The sequence below is a fragment of the Gopherus flavomarginatus genome, chromosome 5 (assembly GCF_025201925.1).
Source record: "Gopherus flavomarginatus isolate rGopFla2 chromosome 5, rGopFla2.mat.asm, whole genome shotgun sequence".
Lineage (NCBI taxonomy): Eukaryota > Metazoa > Chordata > Testudines > Testudinidae > Gopherus > Gopherus flavomarginatus.
Window position 1 is genome coordinate 27514480 of NC_066621.1, and position 20718 is coordinate 27535197.

The window sequence follows — 20718 nt, forward strand, 5'->3', positions numbered from 1 at the left end:
GATTACCGTGATTCAAACTCCTTGAATCTAAAAACAGGGAGGAATGTCCCTCCCCCCCCCCCCACTTTCTCCCTCACCCAGTGGCAATACAGATTCAAGCTCCGTGAATCTAAAACAAAGAGATTTCCCCTTCCCCTTCCCTGTTAAGCACAGACTCAATTCCCTTGAGCCTCAACAAGGGAAAAAAATCAAACAGGTCTTAAACACAAAAGTTTTAATAAAAAGAAAAAGAGTTATCTCTGCAATTTAGATGGTAAAAGTTACAGGGTCTGTCCGCTTATAAAAACTGGAGAAAAAACCTCCTCCAGCAGAAATACAATTTAAAATACTTTCAGCCAAATACACATTAAAACTCTACCAGCCAGATACACATTTGCAAATAAAGAAAACCAATTAAAAAGACTATAACCGCCTGTTCCTTACTAAAATACTCACTATTCTGAATATATAAGAGACTGAAGCAGGGAGATTGGCAAGAAACCTGGTTGCCCGTCTAGTCCCTTCCAGGACCCAGAGAGAACAAAGCCAAACCCCAAAAACACAAACAAAGGCTTCCCTCCACCGAGATTTGAAAGTATCTTGTCTCCTGATTGGTCCCCTGGTCAGGTGTTTGGTTCCCTGTTTGTTAACCCTTTACAGATAAAAGAGACATTAACCCTTAACTATCTGTTTATGACAGGGTGTGGGTTCAAGGTTGAGGTGCAGGATGACTCTTACCTCGGGGGAGGCTCCCCAGAAGCAATCGGCATGTGCCTGCAGCTCCTAGCCACGCGGTCAGGGGGCTCTGCATGCTGCTCCTGCCCATAGGTGCCGCCCCTGCCCACAGGTGCTGCCCTCGCAGCTCCCATTGGCTGTGGTTCCCGGCCAATGGGAGCTGTGGAGACAGCACGCAGAGCTCCCCTGGTCTTCCCTCCCCCTAAGAGCTGCAGGGACACGTGGAGCTGGGCAGAGAGCCTGCCAGCCCCACCAACCCTCCCCCACAGTACAAGTGGGGGTCCTGGGCCATGCACTGCTGCCCATCCCTTCTCCCCTCCCCTCCCCCAGCACCAGCGGGGATCCCGGACTGCACTCCGGAACTGCCCCCGCAGAGCACCTGCGCCCCCGCGTCCCCCCAGCCAAAGTTTTAATTAGGGATATAGTATGAGTCATGGGGTATGTCAACACTACGAAATTAGGTCGATTTTATAGAAGTCGATTTTTAGAAATTGATTTTGTACAGTCGATTGCATATGTCCCCACTAAGTTCATTAAGTCAGCGGAGTGCATCCTCACTACCGTGGCTAGCATCGACTTAGTGGTGCACTGTAGGTAGCTATCCCATAGTTCCCACAGTTGCTGCTGCCCACTGGTATTCTGGGTTAAGCTCCCAATGCCTGATGGGGCAAAAATATTGTTGCAGGTGGTTTTGGGTACATATTGTCAGTCGCCCTCCCTCTGTGAAAGCAACGACAGACAATCATTTTGCGCCTTTTTTCCTGGGTTACCTGTGCAGACGCCATACCTCGTCAAGCGTGGAGCCTGCTCAACTCACCATCACCACTGCTGTTGTGAGCATTGTAAACACCTCACGCATTATCCTGGAATATATGCAGAACTGAGCTAAAAGACATCAGCACAAAGAGGATTTTGGGCCAGGCAAACAAGCACAGACTGGTGAGACTGCATAGTGTTGTAGGTATGGAATGATTCACAGTGGCTGCAAAACTTTTGCATATGTAAGGCCACTTTTCCTGAACTCTGTGAGTTGCTTTCCCCAACCCTGAAGCGCAGGAATACCAAGATGAGAGCTGCCCTGACAGTTGAGAAGCGAGTGGCGATAGCCCTGTGGAAGCTTGCAACGTCTGACTGCTACTGGTCAGTTGGGAATTAATTTGGAGTGGGCAAGTCTACTGTGGGGGCTGCTGTGATGCAGGTAGCCAATGCAATCACTAATGTTCTGTTATCAAGGGTAGTGACTCTGGGAAATGTGCAGGTCGTACTGGATGGCTTTGCTACAATGGGGTTCCCTAACTGATGGGGCAATAGACGGAACGCATATCCTGATCTTGGCACCGAACCACCTTGCCAACCAGTATGTGAATCGCAAGGGATACTTCTTGATACTGCAAGCACAGGTGGATCACAAGGGACATTTCACCGACATTATGTAGGATGGCTGGGAAAGGTGCATGACAGTCGCATATTTAGGAACTGTTTAGGCTGTTTGAGCAGCTGCAAGAAGTGACTTACTTCCCAGACCAGAAAATTACTGTTGGATCTTGAAATGCCAGTAGTTCTCCTTGGGGACCCAGCCTACCCCTTGCTCCCATGGCTCATGAAGCCATACACAGGCAGCTTGGACAGTAGTAAAGAGCAGTTCAACTATAGGCTGAGCACGTGCAGAATGGTGGTAGGATGTGCCTTTGGACATTTTAAATCTGCAGGCGCTGTTTGCTGAGTAGGTCTGACCTCTGCGCAACCAACATTCCCATTGTTATTGCTGCTTGCTGTGTGCTCCATAATATCTGTGAGAGTAAGGAGGGAGGTTTATGGCGGGTGGGAGGTTGAGGCAAATTGCCTGGTGAACAATTTTGAGCAGCCGGACACCAGGGCAATTAGAAGATGACAGCAAAGTGCGCTGCGCATCAGAGAGGCTGTGAAAACCAGTTTAATGACAGGCCAGGCTTCAATGTGACAATTGTATGTGTTTCTCCTTGATGCAAACCCGCCCCCTTTTGTTGATTTTAATTCCCTGTAATCCAACCACCCTCCCCCCTTTGAAATAAAGTAACTATTGTTTTGAAACCATGCATTCTTTCTTTATTAATTTAAAAAAAAATGACAACTGACAAGGTAGCCCAAGTTTGGTGGGGGAGAAGGGAAGGACAAGACCACATTGTTTGTTGTAGCCACACTAAAAATCAAACTGTTTGAATGACAGCCTTCTGTTGCTTGGGCCATCCTCTGGAGTGGTGTGGCTGGGTGCCTGGAGCCTCCACCCCTGCATTCTTGGGCGTCTGGGTGAGGCAGATATGGAATTTGGGGAGGAGGGCATGCGGTTATACAGTGGATGCAGTGGGAGTCTGTGCTCTTGTTGGCTTTCCTGCAGCTCCAACAGATGCTTCATCATGTCTGTTTGCTCCCCCATTAGCCTCAGCATTGCATCCTTCCTCCGCTCTTCACGCTCACTTAATTCTTTCCTGGCCTCTGCCACTGAATGCCTCCATGCATTTAGCTGTGTCCTATCAGTGCAGAAGGACTGCGTGAGCTCGGAAAACATGTCATTGCGAGTGCATTTGTTTTTTTCGATAACCTCAGGGATGGAGATGATAGGGTGAGCGTAGAAACATTTGCAGCTGGGTTGTGATGAAAAGGGAGAGTAACATTTAAGATGATACATTTCTGAGAACAAAAGAGAGACTCTTTCACAGTGAATCAAGCAATTCACAGCAGACAGCACATGTGCTTTAGGTACAAGGTCGCATTTTACCTTTTATATTGAGCGCCTGCCGGTATGGTAACACATCACATATGGCTGGGCAACAGAATTCGGTTTCAGGGCAGCCATAATAAGCCTTTTAGTACGTGAGGTTGGCTTCTTATGCCTTCATAATGTGGGAATGTTTTCAAACTGCAGCACCTTCCTTTCCCAGAGCAAGCAATGGGTTGGATTTCACATTTAAAAGGAGTGGCTGTGGTTTTCAGGTGGATGTGCAGCAGACGCCTGCCCCCACCCCACCATGTGGCTGTTCTCTGGGATGATCGCTGTTAGCGAAGCACAAACAGCCCAGCATGGGCGAGGTCCTTTTACTGTTCCCTTACAAAAATTTCCCTATTTCAACCAGTTGACCGTGAATGATATCACTCTACTGAGGCTAACACAGAAAGATATAGACCGAATGTTTCTTGAATGCAACCAAACCCAGGACCATTCGCTGCCATGCTTTGTGCTGCAATGATTCCAGAATACTTGCTCCTGGCTTGGTGTGGTAAAGTGTCCTACTGTGGAGTATGAAATAAGGCAGCCCTTCCCAGAAACCTTCTGCAAAGGCTTTCAGAGTACCTCCAGGAGAGCTTCATGGAGATGTCCCTGGAGGATTCCTACACCATTCCCAGACATGTGAACAGACCTTTCCAGTAGCTGTACTGGCCACGAATGCATCCCAGTTCTTCGGGGAAAATCAAACATTAAATGCTATTGCTTTTAACCCTTGTAGTGTAGTTACAAATGTGCACTCACCAGAGGTGCCTTCTCCGGCTTCAGGGTCAGGGATCCCATCTTGAGAGGGTATTGGCTCCAGGGTCATGAAAAGGTCTTGGCTGCCAGGGAGAACGGATTCACTGCCTGCTGTGCATTCTCCTCCTCCTCTTCCTCATCTGCAAAATCCTCCCCCCTTTCAGGTGTCCACGGACAGTGGTGGGATAGTGGTAGGGTCCCCCCCTAAAATGCCATGCAGCTGATCATAGAAGCAGCATGTATGGGGCTCTAACCCGGAGCGACCGTTTGCCTCCTTTGTCGTTTGGTAGGCTTGCCTGAGCTCCTTAAGTTTAACACTGCACTGCTGTGTGTCCTTGTTGTAGCCTCTGTCCAACATGCTCTGTGAGATTTTGGCAAATATATTTGCATTTCTTCTTTTTGATCAGAGTTCAGCCTGCACGGATGCTTCTCCCCATACAGCAGTCAGATCCAGTGTCTCCCTTTCGGTCCATGCTGGAGCTCATTTGCGATTTTGGGGGGACTGCGTGGTCACCAGTGCCGCTGAGTTCGCCACACTGACCAAACAAGAAAGGAAATTTGGAAGTTTCCGGGGCTTTTCCTGTGTACTTGGCTAGTGCATCAGAGTTCAAAGTGTTGTCCAGAGTGGTCACAATAGAGCACTCTGGGATAGCTCCTGGAAGCAAATACCGTCTATTTGCATCCACACTACCCCAAATTGGACCCAGCAAGGTTGATTTTTAGCGCTACTCCCCTCATCAGGGAGGAGTACAGAAGTTTATTTTAAGAGCCCTTTAGGTTGACGGAACGGGATTGGTTGTGTGGACACAGTCATTTTTAAATCAACCTAATGCAGCTAAATTCGACCTAACCCCGTAGTGTAGACAAGGCTATGGACAGGTCACAGTCTGTCAGTTTTCGTTTACTGCCTGTGACCTGTCCATGACTTTTACTAAAAATACTCATAACTAAAATGTAGCCTTAGTTATGAGCAGTCTACTGACCTGTCTTATTCTGACAATTGATTAACCCTTTATTATAACATGCACCCCTTTTAAAATCAAATGGAATGATATAAAGTGTGATCACAGAGATAAATTTACATATGCACTGTAACACTTGCCACTATTGAACTAAAATTTGAATTAACTAGTAAAGGGAGTCATTTGTTCTGCACTAACTGCCAGTGCAGGGGCATTTGTGGTTTGAATAGATACAAATAGAATGACTACATGCATACTTTTCATATTGCTTAGCCCAACCTTTTAAGAACCTGCTTTCATGTTGAGAAGCACTTTTTAAAATAACTGATTTTTGTTGAATCCCCTTTTGAGCTTTCTGCTGGTTGAGGGAGGCTACCTTGCTGAAGACCCCTACTCTTACATTTCAAGGGTGCATAGTTGATGAGAGGAAGAGATATTCAGTCCTCCTACAGTATTTATAAACATCCTTTCTGGTTTGCCCTTGGTTCCTTTAGGTGAATCAGATTAACTGAAATGTTTCACCACACAAGCCTTTTTAAAATAACTTCAGGTGCAGCTGTATACCAGCAGAACAGCATGTTGTCAAGGGTGACTGTGACAGTACCTTTGCTATGGGCTGCCTGCTATCTTCAAACCTCCCTGGTGGTAGTTTTTCTGAGACATATTACAGAGGTAAAAGCTGAAAAATCTGCTTTGTTTTCTTACAAAGTGTAATCCATCCCATGAAGCCCTGTGAAATGGGAGTGATCAGAGCCACTTGGACACACACAACTGATGCTAAAAAGCTTCCTTATTTGAAAAAAGGGGATTAAAAACTACCTGCTGCTGAGCATTGGCCTTTACTTGCTGCCAAAATAATGTGTATCCTGTACAGGGAAAGAGCTGCTGCTGAATGCTCCATCTGTTGTCATTCAGCTGCCTGCTCCATATCTGTCAAGTGCTGGTGACTGGCAGCAGGGGTTTGTTATGGGTTGGGGGTAGAAATGAGGCTCTGTTCTTAGGAAATCATCCTTATAAGACTCCTGTTCAATCTGCAGTGTGTGTGATGAGTGACATCTCCTGCACTCACTAGTAACCAAAGCATTCCTCCAACTTTTGAAAAGGAGCCTGCTTTCAAGAAAACAAAATCAATTCCCTCTCTCCCCCACCCCCCATGTGAGCGAGGCAGCTCAGGAGAATCTGCACTGTCACTGTTGTGTGCTCTCCCCCCATTACCATGTAGGCCTTCACATCTTACCTTGCCCTCCCAGGCTTTGTGAAAATGCTGAGTTACAGTGCTGTGACTGCTTTTTAAAAGAGCTTCTATTTGTGTGCTTTCCCCTTTCAGACTTCTATTGATATATTAACCACTGTTGTGAGGAATACGAAACCTCCTCTTTCCCAGCTCTTGATTTGCCAAGCATTCCCTGCGGTGGCTCAGTGCAGCCTGCACACGGATGACAATGCTACCATGCAGGTAACATCTATAGGGAAGGGGAAGGGACTGCAGGGTCATGTCAGTCCAAAGTGTTGGATGACACAAGTCAGTCACTTGACATGCTTTATCTAGTCTTTAAGGGGTCATTTTGCCTTTTGGGGGCTCTGTCTGACCCCACCAGCAGCCACACTGGCAGTTTGCCAGAAGTCTGAGTGCCATTCCTATCTTTTATAAATAATTGTTGCCATCCTCATTTTGGTGTCTGTGGTGAGTTTTGCTGACCCTCCTTTTAACTGGCAGGTCAGGACTCTGGAGCGTGCCAGTAACATGTCCCTTTTTTCCCCTTGTAATTAACCTGCCTGACCAAGGCTTTCTGTCAAAACAGTCTCAGCATGGGGAGCCCAGGCCTTGCTTCAGAGTAGGCAAGTCTCCCCTGTTAATTCGAGTGGAAGAAAACAGGAGTCAAGGGGAAAAAACAGATTTGATCCCAATTCCCCTCTTGCCCCAGTTGGCAGCATTCATCAAAGGAAAGTGGCTAAAGAAGCAGGGGAGGTGGAAATGCTCAGGGCAGGCTTCACTGCTTGCTATATTGGTCCCTGATTTCCTCAGAACAACTCTCTCTGAGTAGTGGTTGCTTTTCTGCTGCTCCCCTGTCCTGGCCAGTTCCTGCCTCACCATATTTTCTTCCTTTTCCCCTCCACCAAACTCCCAGAGCCTTTGCAGATGAGCAGGAAAGGGGCATCAACAGCTTTTGTCCTCTATCAGTAGCCACTGCTGCTGCCTGATGAGGTCATCAGAGCAGCTCTAAGCAAGGAATTGGGACTTTCAAGGTTATAGGAAGCAAGGCCTTCTGACCCTTCCAACCCCTGAAACATGTTTGTGAATAGACCAAGGTGGGTCAGTTACTCACCCTGACCTTCAAACAGAGAAAAGCAACTTTGTGGTTCCGTTTCTCACATGGGTGTGGCCCATGAAAACAGGTCCCACTGAGCAGTGCTCCAGCGAGAATAAGGTGAATAGAGTGTGCTGGATTGCAGCACTGCAGTCTTTTTTGAAAATAGAGAGCTTTACTGTAGAAATCTGGATCATGTTTGTCCCTCATGCTGCTCTCTAGCTGCCCTGGACTATAGCTGTTCAGAATCTCTTGAAATGTATCTGCATACTAGATTAATGAAACAAAATTGCAGATACTCACACTCTAGGTCTTCTGAGCACTGGATCTCTCACAACTTCCACAATTTTACCCATCACACGCATCTTGTATACTAATTCTTTCTTCCTGTGTAAAGTTCTTTGTGCTGTGGTGAAATGAGTGTTCTCTTTGGTTACTTGGGGGTGCCCACAACATATGCAGTTGATTTTGAGAATCTGACAGTTCTAACACAGTAATTCTCTCTCTTGTATTCAGAATGGTGGTGAGTGTCTGCGTGCGTACGTCTCAGTAGCACTAGAACAGATTGCACAATGGCATGATGAGCAAGGCCACAATGGGCTGTGGTATGTCATGCAGGTGGTGAGCCAACTCCTGGATCCCCGGACCTCAGAGTTCACAGCTGCTTTTGTGGGCAGACTAGTCTCCACACTGATTTCCAAAGCAGGAAGTGAGCTGGGAGAGAATCTGGACCAGATTCTGAGAGCAATCCTTAGCAAAATGCAACAAGCAGAGACGCTCAGTGTAATGCAGGTGAGCAGGCTGGGAGGCCCACTGAAAGCAGTGGTTCGAAGTGTCAGGAAAAGAAACATTGCCTGTCACTGAAGTACAAGTTTACATACATGCCTGTGTATCCACTGCCTATGCAATTGCAGATTCTAGGTATGCTACAAAAATGGTTATCCTGTCGACATAGTTCTTGCCTTGAGGGATCAGAGGAATATGAATTTAAAGCCTTTCATCACACATATTGTTAACTATCTCCTGACTTTGGCACTTCCTACTGAAATTTCAGTTGAGGTGTGAAATTTCACTTGAGAGCTAGGAATATCACTTAGTCTCTTCTAGAAGTTGAGTGGTGTTTTCTTAGAGAACAGTAAATAGGCAAATATCAAGTAGAAGTAGAGAGATGATGTTACCGCTGTATAACACATTAGTGAAGCCATTATTGGAATACTATGTCTTGTTTTATTCATTATACAGAACAATGCTAGTAAACTGGGGCTCATTCAAATATATTTTAATGCAGCCAAATGCAAGGTCACCTAAGAAAACAGAATGTAGGTCCCAGCTGCATTCTAATAAACAGAAACAGGCTATTTTTAAAACTTAGATTCCTGCTTTTCTTATTAAAGTTGAAGAATATTGTTCATTTTTAACTGCTTGGTCTTTGAGTCAGAACCTTAGAAAGCTACACTGTGTAACCAAAACCTGAAAGTTTTAGGAAGGTGAGCAGTGCGGTTACTAAGCCAGGTGGTTCATCTCCACTGGAGAAGGGCTATTGGGTTGGGTTTCGTGAGAAGGGGGAATGAGGATAGTCTTTTGGTGAAGGCACTGGGCTAGGACTTGGGAGATAGGCTCTGTGTATGTCTGTAGGCAAGTGACTTAATGTCTGTGCCTCAACTGAAAAAGGGCTAAGAGCCTTTCTTCCACTCTATCTTTCTTGTCTGTTTAGGTTGGAAGCTCTTCAGAGCAGGGACTGTCTGTCTGTATGTACAGCATCCAGCACAATGGTGCCCTGATCTTTATTGAATCTTCTGGGTGCTGCCATGATGTAAATTATTATTTTTTCTGGTGGAGCTGCCCAGTGCCACCTCTGCTGGTTTAGTCATTTTTGTCCTTGCTTTAGGAGGTCTTGTGGGTTTCAGATGCAAGTGAGAAGTTTAACTTGTCCTGTCTCATTCTGTGGGCTAAATAAGGTGGCAAGCACTCACTCCTTGTCTAATTTTCTTGCTTTCTTGGCTAGTGGACAGGCTTGCAGGGATCTGTAATCTTTTTAGTGTTAGCAAACTCAGCCTCCAGGGGGGTTGGTAAAGAGAAAACATTTAATTGTTGGGTTATTACATGTGTACAACTAGTGTTATTTTTTTCTTTTCTTTTTTTTTTTTTTTAAGTCCTTGATCATGGTATTTGCTCACCTGGTTCACTCCCAGCTGGAGCCCTTGTTAGAGTTCCTGAGTAGTCTCCCTGGGCCAACTGGCAAGCCTGCTTTGGAATTTGTAATGTCTGAATGGATGAGTCGGCAGCATTTGTTCTACGGACAATATGAAGGCAAAGTCAGGTAAGGTAGTCTATAACCCAAATGCTTCCACTATCTCTACAGCATGCTAGCTGCTTGCCCCGTTATATTTTGTAGCTAGGTGCATAGAGTGGTGGGGTAAATTGTAAGCCACCTTGAACAAAAAGCCAATTCTGCTCCAATACTGAACTGAAATCTCTTCCTCCTTTGCTGTCAGATTGTACTAAATGGCAGCTCTGTACATGGAGAGGGAGGAAAAGGATTTTTTTTTTTTTGACAGGGTAACAAGCCAGGCGGGGGAGTGTAGACATGGTATATCTTGACTTTAGCAAAGCTTTTGATCCTGTCTCGCATGACCTTCTCATAAACAAACTAGGAAAATGCAGTCTAGATGATGGGTAAAACTGATTAGAAAGCCATTCCCAGGGAGTAGTTATCAGTGGTTCACAGTCATGCTGAAAGGGCATAATGAGTAGGGGGATCAATTCTGGGTCTGGTTCTGTTCAATATCTTCATCAATGATTTAGGTAATGTCACAGGGGGTACACTTATAAAGTTTGCGGACAATATCAGGCTGGGAGTGGTTGCAAGTGCTTTGGAGGATAGAATTAAAATTCAAAATGATCTGGACAAACTGGAGAAATGGTCTGAAGTAAATAGGATGAAATTCAATAAGGAAAAATGCAAAGTACTCCATTTAGGAAGGAGCAGTCGGTTGCACACACACAAAATCGGAAATGACTGCCTAGGAAGGAGTATTGTGGAAACGGATCTGGGAGTCATAGTGGATCACAAACTAAATATGAGTCAACAGTCTAACACTGTTGCAAAAAGAAGCAAACATCATTCTGAGATGTATTAGCAGGAGTATTGTAAGCAAGACATGAGAAGTAATTCTTCTGCTCTAATCCATGCTGATTAGACCTCAACTCTAGTATTGTGTCCAGTTCTGGGCGCCATATTTCAGGAAGGATGTGGACAAATTGGAGAGAATCCAGAGAAGAGCAACAGAAATGATTAAAGGTCTAGAAAACATCACCTATGAGGGAAGATTGAAAAAATTGGGTTTGTTTAGTCTGGAAAAGAGAAGACTAAGAGGGGACGTAACAGTTTTCAAGTACATAAAGGGTTGTTACAAGGAGGAGGAAGAAAAAACAATTTTCTTAACCTCTGAGGATAGTACAAGAAGCAATGGGCTTAAATTGCAGCAAGGGAGGTTTAGGTTGGACATTAGGAAAAACTTCCTAACTGTCAAGAGTGTTTAAGCACTGGAATAAATCGCCTAGGGTGGTTGTGGAATCTCCATCATTGGAGATTTATTTTAAGAGCAGGTTAGACAAACACCTGTCAGGAATGGTCTAGATAATTAGTCCTGCCACAAGTGCAGAGGGCTGGACTAGATGACCTCTCAAGGTCCCTTCCAGTTCTATGATCCCAGGATCAGGTACAGAGGCATCTCGATCTAGTCTGTTCCTCCTGTCATGACCTGGGACTGTTAATAAACATGACAAAGTCAACTTTATCCCCAGTGCAGCACATAGATTTAATTGGAATGGTCCTAGACTCTACTCATGCCAAAGCCTTCCTCTCTGAGGCTCAGTTCCAAGCCATGGCGGACTTAATCGCGTACATGCAAGCCCAACCTCCCACTATCGCTCACACATGCCTGCAATTATTGGGACACATGGTGGCCTGCATTTACATGGTCCAGCATGTGTGGGTCCACTTCAGGTCCCTGCAGGCATGGTTGGCATTGGTCTACATTCCCAACAGCCACAGCATGGACTGGGTGGTCCGGATTCTGGACTGCGGACTGTCATCACTCACCTTGTGGCAGAATCCTACATCGGTGTTGGCACAAGTCCCCTTTGCAGCTCTTTCCCCATCGGTAACGCTCATCTCTGATGCATCGGAGCTGTGGTGGGGAGCCCATCTGGTCGTTGGTCAGCATGAAAGGTGGTTGGTCCAGTCACAATCACTTCCTCCATATCAATATCAGAGAGTTCAGAGTGATTCACCTTGCCTGCCAAGCCTTCCTACCTCACATAGTAAGCAAAGTTGTCCAGGTCCTAACGGACAACACAGCAACTATGTTCTATATCAACAAACAGGGCGGGGCCGGATCATCTTCCCTTTGCCAGGAAGCCTTCAAGCTCTGAGACCTCCATCTCGTGGCCGCTTACCTTTCTGGGGCCAAGAACGCTTTGGCAGATCGCCTCAGCAGGACCTTCTAATCTCGCCACAAGTGGTTCCTCCATCCGGAAGTGGTCAGCTTCTTCTTCTACAAGTGGGGAATTCCCAAGGTGGACCTGTTTGTGTCTGGACAGAACAGGAAATGCCACATTTTCTACTCAATTCAGAGGATCGACAGGGACTCCCTGTTAGACGCCTTTCTGCTCCCATGGTCAGAGCCTGCTTTACCCCTTCATCCCTGTTCCATTAATTCACAGAGTTCTCATGAAGATCAAGCAGGACAGAGCGAAGGACTGGTTCAGCACACTGCTGGACTTCTCGGTGTCCACTCCATTACAGCTGCCGCTCCGACTGGACCTGCTGTCCCAAAACCACAGCAGTCTTCTGCATCCGAACCTGGAGGTGCTGCAGCTGACAGCTTGGCTGCTATATTGTTGAATGCGCAGGAATGGCAGTGCTCGGTCAGTGCCCAACAGGTACTGTTGGACAGTAGAAAGCCCTCCACCAGAGTGACCTACTTGGCCAAATGGAAATTGTTTGCCTGCTGGACCTTAGAAAAAGGCATTTGGCCCGAGCAAGCATCACTTCAGTTAATCCTGGACTACCTTCTACATCTCAAGCTCCTGTCCCTTTCATCTATTAAGGACCACTTAATGGCTGTCTTGGCCTTCCATCCACTGCTCAAGGGTAGGTCAGTTTTTGCCCAGAACATAAAAGTCAGGTTCCTTGAGGGCCTCAAATGCCTTTTACCCACACATCAAGGACCCCGTTCCTCCATGGAACCTGAATCTGGTGCTGTTGTGGCTCATTGGTCCCTCTTTTTGAGCCTCTGGCTTTCTGCTCTCTTCTTTCTCTGTCCTGGAATGTCATGTTCCTGGTCACAGTGACATCTCTCCACCGGGTCTCCGAGATGAGAGTGCTCATCATGGAACTGCCATATGCTGTCTTTTACAAAGAGAAAGTCCAGATGAGGCCACATCTGACCTTCTTGCCCAACGTGGTCTCTCAGTTTCATACGAGCCAGGACATTTTCTTACCTATCTTTTTTCCAAAGCCGCATAAGTTGGAGGAGGAAGCATAGGGTGCATTCCCTAAACGTCTGGAGGGCGTTAGCCTTCCACATTGAAAGGACCAACCCATTCCGCAAGTTAATGGAATTGTTCATCACAGTGGCCGACAGGATTAAAGGTTGCCCAGTGTCTGCTCAAAGACTTTCTTCTTGGATCACCACCACCATCTTGCATTCACTACTGCTATGATCAGGCAAAGGTGTAACCCCCGATGATTGTAATGGAGCACTCAACCAGGGCGCAGGCCTCTTTGGCAGCCTTTCTTGCCCAATTGCCTATCCAGGACATCTGTAGGGTGGCCACCTGGTTGTCTGTCCATATTTTCACATCCCACTACCCACTTACCCAGCAGGCTCGGGACAATGCTGACTTCAGTAGAGCAGTACTACAAGCTGCCAAACTGTGAACTTCAAGCCCACCTCTGAGGATACTGCTTATGAGTCACCTAAAATGGAATCGACATGAGCAAGCACTCAAAGCAGAAAAACCAGTTGCCTACCTCTTGTAACTGTTCTTTGAGGTGTGTTGCTCATGTCCATTACGTTACCCACTGTCTTACCCCTCTGTCGAAGTTGCTGGCAAGAAGGAAATGAGAGGGTGTTGGGTCATCGGCTCCTAATATACCACCGCATGAGTGCAGCACTTAAGGGGGCACCACAGACAACCCTACGGATACTGCTAAGGCAAAAGTCTGCAACAACTGTGCACATGGGCGCGCCGACACCTAGGATGGAATGGACATGCAACACATCTTAAATAACAACAGTTACAAAAGATAGGGGTGACCATTTTTTCCTTCCTTGTAAGTTCAGCGCACTAAAGTTATGGGGCAAACTGGCAACCATTAAAATAACCAAGAAAATCATGCTGTCCAAAATGGAAGCACACAAATGAATAAATAGATTAGGGGACAGTTTGGTGTAGTGAATGGTGCACTGGGTCACAAGACCTAGATTCTGTTCTCAGTTCTGTCTTTGACCTGCTGTGACTTCGGGAAAGTTACTTCATTTCTCTGTATTGTTGTTTACCCTTCCGTTCTTTGTCTTGTCTGTTTAGATTGTAAAATCATTGGGCAGGGACTGTTTCCCACTGTGTGTATGCATGGGGCTTAGCACAATGGAGCCCCAATCTCAGTTATTTACTGAAGTGCTAGGTGCTTTCTGAATACTCAAGGACTGTCCCTGCTCAGAGAGACACATAATCCAAGGATAAAGTAGACAGAGATTAGAAAAGGATACAAGAACAATATGCAAATTATATGCAATTTTTGTGCAAGTCAATTCAATTCACTGTAAGCATCATGGTGGAAGTGGTTCTTTAAGAAGGAGTTAAACAAGGACAGGAGAAGCTGAAGGTGTGATGGATTGGATCACAGAAACCCCCTTGGGGCTGCCAACTGATTGCCAAGACTACTTCTGCCCCTGCTTTCCTGCCTTGGCAGCTTGGGACTTCAGTGCCTTGCCTGGGTTGAGCCAGACCTGCCAGCCTGCTGCAAACCCAGACCCAAGTCTGAGCCACATCCCTTAACAGCTGTAGGCTCCGATACCTAGCTCTCAATGGGGTCCAAACACCAAATAAATCCGTTTTACCCTGTATAAGGTGTATACGGGGTAAACTCATAAATTGTTTCCCCTCTGTAACACTGATAGAGAGAGACGCACAGCTGTTTGCGCCCTCCCCCCACCCCACCCAGGTATTAATACATACTCTGCGTTAATAAGTAAAAAGTTATTTTATTAAATACAAAAAGTAGGATTTAAGTGGTTCCAAGTGATAACAGACAGAACAAAATAAATTACTAAACAAAATAAAATAAAACAAGTCTAAACCTAATACATTAAGAAAACTGAATACAGATAAAACCTCACCCTCAAGTGTTTCAATAAGCTTCTATCACAGACTGGACGCCTTCCTAGTCTGGGCACAATCGTTTCCCCTGCTACAGCCCTTGTTCCCACTCACGTGGTAGCTAGGGGATTTCTCATGAGGACCACCCAGTTTGTTCTGGTCCACCCACTTATATATCTTTTGCACAAGGCTGGAATCCTTTGTCCCTCTGGGTTCCCACCCCTCCTTCTTAATGGAAATGCACCAGGTTAAAGATGGATTCCAGTTCAGATGACATGATCACATATCACTGTAAGACTTCATTACCCACTTACCACTACACACGTATAAAAGAAGACTTCCAAGTAAAACAGAGCAATCTACAGTCAATTGTCCTGGTTAATGGGAGCCATTAAGATTCCAAACCACCATTAATGGCCCACGCTTTGCATAACTACAATAGGACCTCAGAGTTATATTTCATATTTCTAGTTTCAGATACAAAAGTGATACATTTATACAAATAGCATGAACCACACTCAGCAGATAAGCTTTGTAATGATATCTTACCAGAGATCTTTTGCATGAAGTATATTTTAGTTACATTATATTCGCACTCATCAGCATACTTTCATATAGAGTGCAGTGTCACAAAGGGAACTGGGCTTGTTAGTCTGCAGAAGAGAAGAATGAGGGGGGATTTGATAGTGGCCTTCAACTCCCTGAAGGAGGGTTCTAAAGAAGATGGAGCTCCGCTGTTCTCAATGGTGGCAGATGACAGAACAAGGAGCAGTGGTCTCAAGTTGCCATTGGGGAGGTCTAGGTTGGATATTAGGAAAAATTATTTCACTAGGAGGATGGTGAAGCACTGGAATGGGTTACATAGGGAGGTGGTGGAATCTCCATCCTTAGAGGTTTTTAAGGCCCATCTTGAAAAAGCCCTGGCTGGGATGATTTAGTTGGGGATTGGTCCTGCTTTGAGCAGAGGGTTGGATTAGATGACCTCCTGAGGTCTTTTCCAACCCTAATCTTCTGTGATAGGATAGGAGCTTTGTGGATGAGTCCAGGGAGAGTCTACCATGCTGAGGGAGCTGTGTGGAAGATTTGTAGGTGGTTATGTAAGAATCTCCCAGGTGAGGCTGGGAGCATTGGTAAAGCAGAGAGAAGGGGAGCAACATGAACCTTGATTCGGGAAAGTCAGAGTTGAGCTTTGAAGGGGATGGTAACTTTAAATTTGAGATTTGTGGATGAGGAGCAAGTAGAGGGGTTTTGAAGGAGTCACCACTTTCGCAAGACTATGATAAATTTTGTACAAAGTATGCCTTGTGATGTCATTTGAAAATTCGTCTACTGTGCATTATTGTCCTGGTAAAATGTGTGTAGCAACATTGTATGTAAAGTTATAAGATTTTACTGTATGACATTGCTGAGACATGCTCCAAGTTTAGAAAAGCAGCCCAAACCAGTTTCCTCAGAAACAAAAGGTTAGCCAGCACCTCAGCCAGGTGTCAACACAATCAAGTGTACTATTGCCAGGTTGAGTAGCCATTCTTTGGCAGGAAGAAGGGTGTGAGCAAGACATTTACCTCTTGGCAGACAGAGGGCATGGCTACACTTGCAGATGTAGAGCTCTCTCTGCGCCTTCATAGAGCGCAGTAGGGAAAGCTCTGCAATCTGTCCACACTGACAGCTTCAAGTGCACTGGCATGGCCACATTTGCGGCACTTGCAGTGGCATTGGGAACGGTGCATTATGGGCAGCTATCCCAGCATGCAAATGACTGCAACGTGCTTTTCAAATGGGTGGGGCTGGGTGGAGTGTGACAGGGAGCGTGTTGTGTGTATATGAGGGGAAAGAGAGTGGGTTTTGGGGACGCTGAGTGTTTAAGCACGCTGTCTTGTAAGTTCAGACCCCACTCTCTCTGTCACTCAAAGCAAACAGTAAATGTTTACTTTTTCTCGGAGCTGATAAGCATTCGGCTTCTCTGAAATGGAGCTTTTGAAAGGGCATTTCCGCCTTCCTGCAGCTGATTTCACAACGACAAGAGTGGCCACTTGACTTAAGGGGATTATGGAACGTTTCCACAGGCTGATCACAGCGCAGTAACACAACACCTTGGTCACACTGGCGCCGCAGCACTCCAGTGGGGGCGCAGCAAACGTTATTCCACTTGCTGAGATGGAGTACCAGCAACGCTGTAGCTGCAGAGTCAGAGCACTCTACATGCCTTGCCACTGTGGACTGGGAGTGAGCTAGGGCACCTGGGAATTTTTCATTGCGCTGTAACTCTCAAGTGTAGCCAAGGCCAGACTTGCTGTCATCTGAACCCCAGTTGGAAATGATTCTCAAAGAAGAGAAATGCTATAAGAAGGGAGAACAGAGGACACAAATCACCTCTCTCTCCTCCCGGCATCAATAACATTTGAAAGACAAAGAAAGCATCATTGAACTGGTGGAGTGGCCCTGACTGAAGGAGTTGAGCCAGTAAAACCATGGCGGTAAGAAAATCTTTGCTTTGAATTCATTTAGCTTGCTAAGTTAGGTATTAGTTTGCATTTCACCTTTTATTTCTTCGTAAGAAATTCTCACTTTTATGCCTCATTACTTGTAATCATTTAAAATCTATCTTTCTGTAGTTAATAAACTTGTTTTATTATTTACCTGAGCCAGTGTGTTTGGACTGAAGTGTTTGGGACCCTCCATTTGAGATAACAAGATTTCTGCATATCATTTTCCATAAATGAAATGATGGACTTGCTGTGAGCTTGTACTGCACAGAAGGAAAGACCCGGACAGTACAAGATGCATATTTCTGGGGACAAGTCCGGGACTGGGAATTTGCTGGCTTTGCTCTGAAGTATAATTCAGGAGTGGCTAGCTAGGAGGGATTTGGCATGTTGGAGGCTGTGTGAGAGCAGACCAGGAGTGGTTGTTCTCATAGCAAAGCAGTGTAAAAGGCACCTCAGGTTGGAGAGTTAAGGGGACACAGGTGTCCATCAGTCCAGATTGTACCCTGGGGAATGTCACAGTGACACGATCAGATTGATGGTCATAGAAGATACTTTTGTCTGCATTTCATTTGGATTTAAGAGGAACAAAGCATTAATTTAGAGTCCAGAGAGGAGGATGAAATAGTAGTGAAGGAGAGATACAAGGGGCTGAATATGAGAGTTGGCTGTAGAGATAAAAAGGATGGATCTTGGCAACAATGAGGAGGTAGAATCAACAGTTTGGACATGGCCAGGATATGCTGGGCAAAAAATCAAAATAACCTTGAGAAACCTTAGGTAGAATTGACAGTGATGAAGAAGGAGGGGAGTGGAGGAAGTTTGGGAGGGAAGAACAGTTCTGTCTTGGCCATCTGCAATTTAAGATCATAAGAAAACCAAAACGAGATGTCAGGAGAAAAGCAGAGATTTGTGAAATTAGCTGGAAGGAGGCAGGTCAGTGGTAGAGGAATAGCTTTGCAAATCATCTGCATAGAAACGATAGCTGAAGCCTTGTGAGCCAATGATCGCCCGGTGGAAAGTGCGAAAAGGAAAGAAAAAGCCAAGGACAGAGCCCGAGGGGTGAGGAGAATCCACCAAAAGAGAGAGAGAAGAAACTGTAACAGAGATAGGAGGAAAAACCAGGAGGAGACAATGGGTAAAACTTTCAAAAGCACCTGTGTCACATTTTTAAAAGACTGAGGCACTTAGGAGCAAGAGTCCCATTGCTTTCAATAAGATTTAGACTCCTAAGTACTCAGTTTCTTTTGAAAACAGGACTTAGACTCGGAAGTTGCTTACGTCCTTCTGAAAATTTTACCCAATGTCTCACAACCTCAGCAAGGGTATGATGTCAAGATGGATCTAATGTGTTAAAAGCAGCAAAGAGGCTGAGGATGGTGTAAAAGGCCCTGAGATTTGGCTAGGAAATAGTCATGGGAGCTGCTTCAGTAGAGTGGAGAAGTCAGAAGCCAGATTGCAGGGGATCCAAGGTGGTGCTTAGGGAGTGAATGCCTTGATTTTAGACTGCACATTCAAAGCTTAGAGGTAAAAGGGAGGAGGAGGTAGGTATCTGGAGAGGCATATCAGAGTGAGGGATAGCTTTTTGAGGCTAGGGAAAAGCAGGACAGACTTATACTGTGAGGGTCAGGGACAGGGAGAGCCTGGGGGCAGTGGAAGTACTTGTCCGGTTCTGGCATCAGCATTTCAGAAAGGGTATTGCAAAATTGGGAAGAGTTCATAAAAGAGCCATAAGAAGACTTATGGTTTGAACACCAGCCTTACAATGAGACACTAAAGCTCAGTGTATTCAGTTTATCAAAGAGAAGGCTAACAATGGTTTAACCATGTGCTAGAAGTACTTACTTGAGCAGATTTCTGGGGAGAGGGCTGTTTAGCAGACAGACATAACAATATCCCATGGCTGGAAGCTGAAGCTAGATACACCTCTACCCTGACATAATGCTGTCCTCGGGAGCCAAAAAATCTTACCACGTTATAGGTGAAACCGCATTATATCAAACTTGCTTTGATCCACCATAGCTTGCAGCCCCGCCCCCCCCCCCAGAGTGCTGCTTTACCGCGTTATATCCGAATTTGTGTTATATTGGGTTGCGTTATATCGGGGTAGAGTTGCAGTATCAAACGAAACATGAGGTTTGCATTTTTGTCAGTGAGGGTAACTAACCATTGGAACAGCTTACTTAGTAATGCAGTGGATTCTCCATCACTTTAGATCTTTATATCAAAATTGGGTGTCTTTCTAAAAGATCTGCTCTAGCTCAGCCAGAAGTTTTTGCTTGATGTAGCAATCACTGGTTGAAATTCTATGGCTTTTGTTATGCAGGAATTCAGACAAGATGATTATGATGATCCCTCTGTCCTTTAAAACTTATTTTAAACAAAAAAGTAAGGAGAGGCAAAGATATAGGATCACTGGGGCGGGTGGAGAGGTTAGGGTTGGATATAAGGCAAGAGACTACTGGGGCTGTGATGGAGGAGGAGGTGAAAGTGTTGGGAAGGGGGAAGGGCAACTTGTCTGGGCTTCCATTTGAGAAGGCTCCCAAGACAAGTGATGTTGCGACTTGGCACACAGAGTTGCAGCGCCTCTCAGGTCTGGCTCAGTGGCCCTTCGGTCACAATGGAGGGACAGCTGGGCTAAACCTGAATGATGCCATGACCCCACTTGCTGGGAGTAGGGACCTGAGCCCAGTCTTGCAGGACAGAAGCCAAGCTGTTGCTGCAGGTTGAGTGTGTTGCAGACTCAGTCTTCAGCGCCACCACCCACACCCCAAGACCTCCCCTCAATGGTCATTTTTTGGAAGGACAGGGGACCTCAGTTTCAGATTTTGTCCTGGGCCCCCAAAAACTTCTGCAACCTTGGCTAGTGCAGGGCAAAATGAGAGGTGATCCCTGTGGACTGAATTTTCTTTTTGAAGAAGTATGTAGGTTCTTGTCATACAGGGAATGTGAGGAAGAAATTTGATTTGATTGACCCATTTGATATAACCACATATGTCAGTGAGCATTTGACTTTTATGGGGTTGTTACCATCTTGAAGTTATGAATAAATTGAAGCTTTAGTTGTATAGCTAATTTATTACACCCACTATACCAGCATTTATCAAACAGGGAGTGCCCACCTGAAAGGGGGTTGCAAAACTGTGGTAGGAGGGTCGTGAGAGCAGCGGCTGCTGCCTGGGCACCCAGCTCTGAAGGCAGCACCACTGCCAGCAGCAGTGCAGAAGTATGGGGTGGCATGGTAGGGAAAAAAGGTTGGAGAACACCTGCACTATACCCTTAGTGCTTTGAGAAGCTGGGGTCGAATTTTTTTTTTTAAATTTTTAACACACTAGTCATTTTTGAAGAACATGAAA

The 20718-nt window shown here is 45.7% G+C and overlaps 1 protein-coding gene across 2 annotated transcripts in view; it reads left to right on the forward strand.

Annotated features, from left to right (window-relative positions):
* Nucleotides 1–20718, forward strand: part of IPO9 (importin 9) — a 194781-nt gene that overhangs the window by 138603 nt on the left and 35460 nt on the right. For both annotated transcript variants that reach the window (XM_050956106.1, XM_050956107.1), the window contains 3 exons: nucleotides 6506–6634; nucleotides 8004–8279; nucleotides 9641–9807. In XM_050956106.1, the coding sequence (XP_050812063.1) occupies nucleotides 6506–6634; nucleotides 8004–8279; nucleotides 9641–9807 (572 nt within the window). The remainder of the gene's footprint in view (nucleotides 1–6505; nucleotides 6635–8003; nucleotides 8280–9640; nucleotides 9808–20718) is intronic.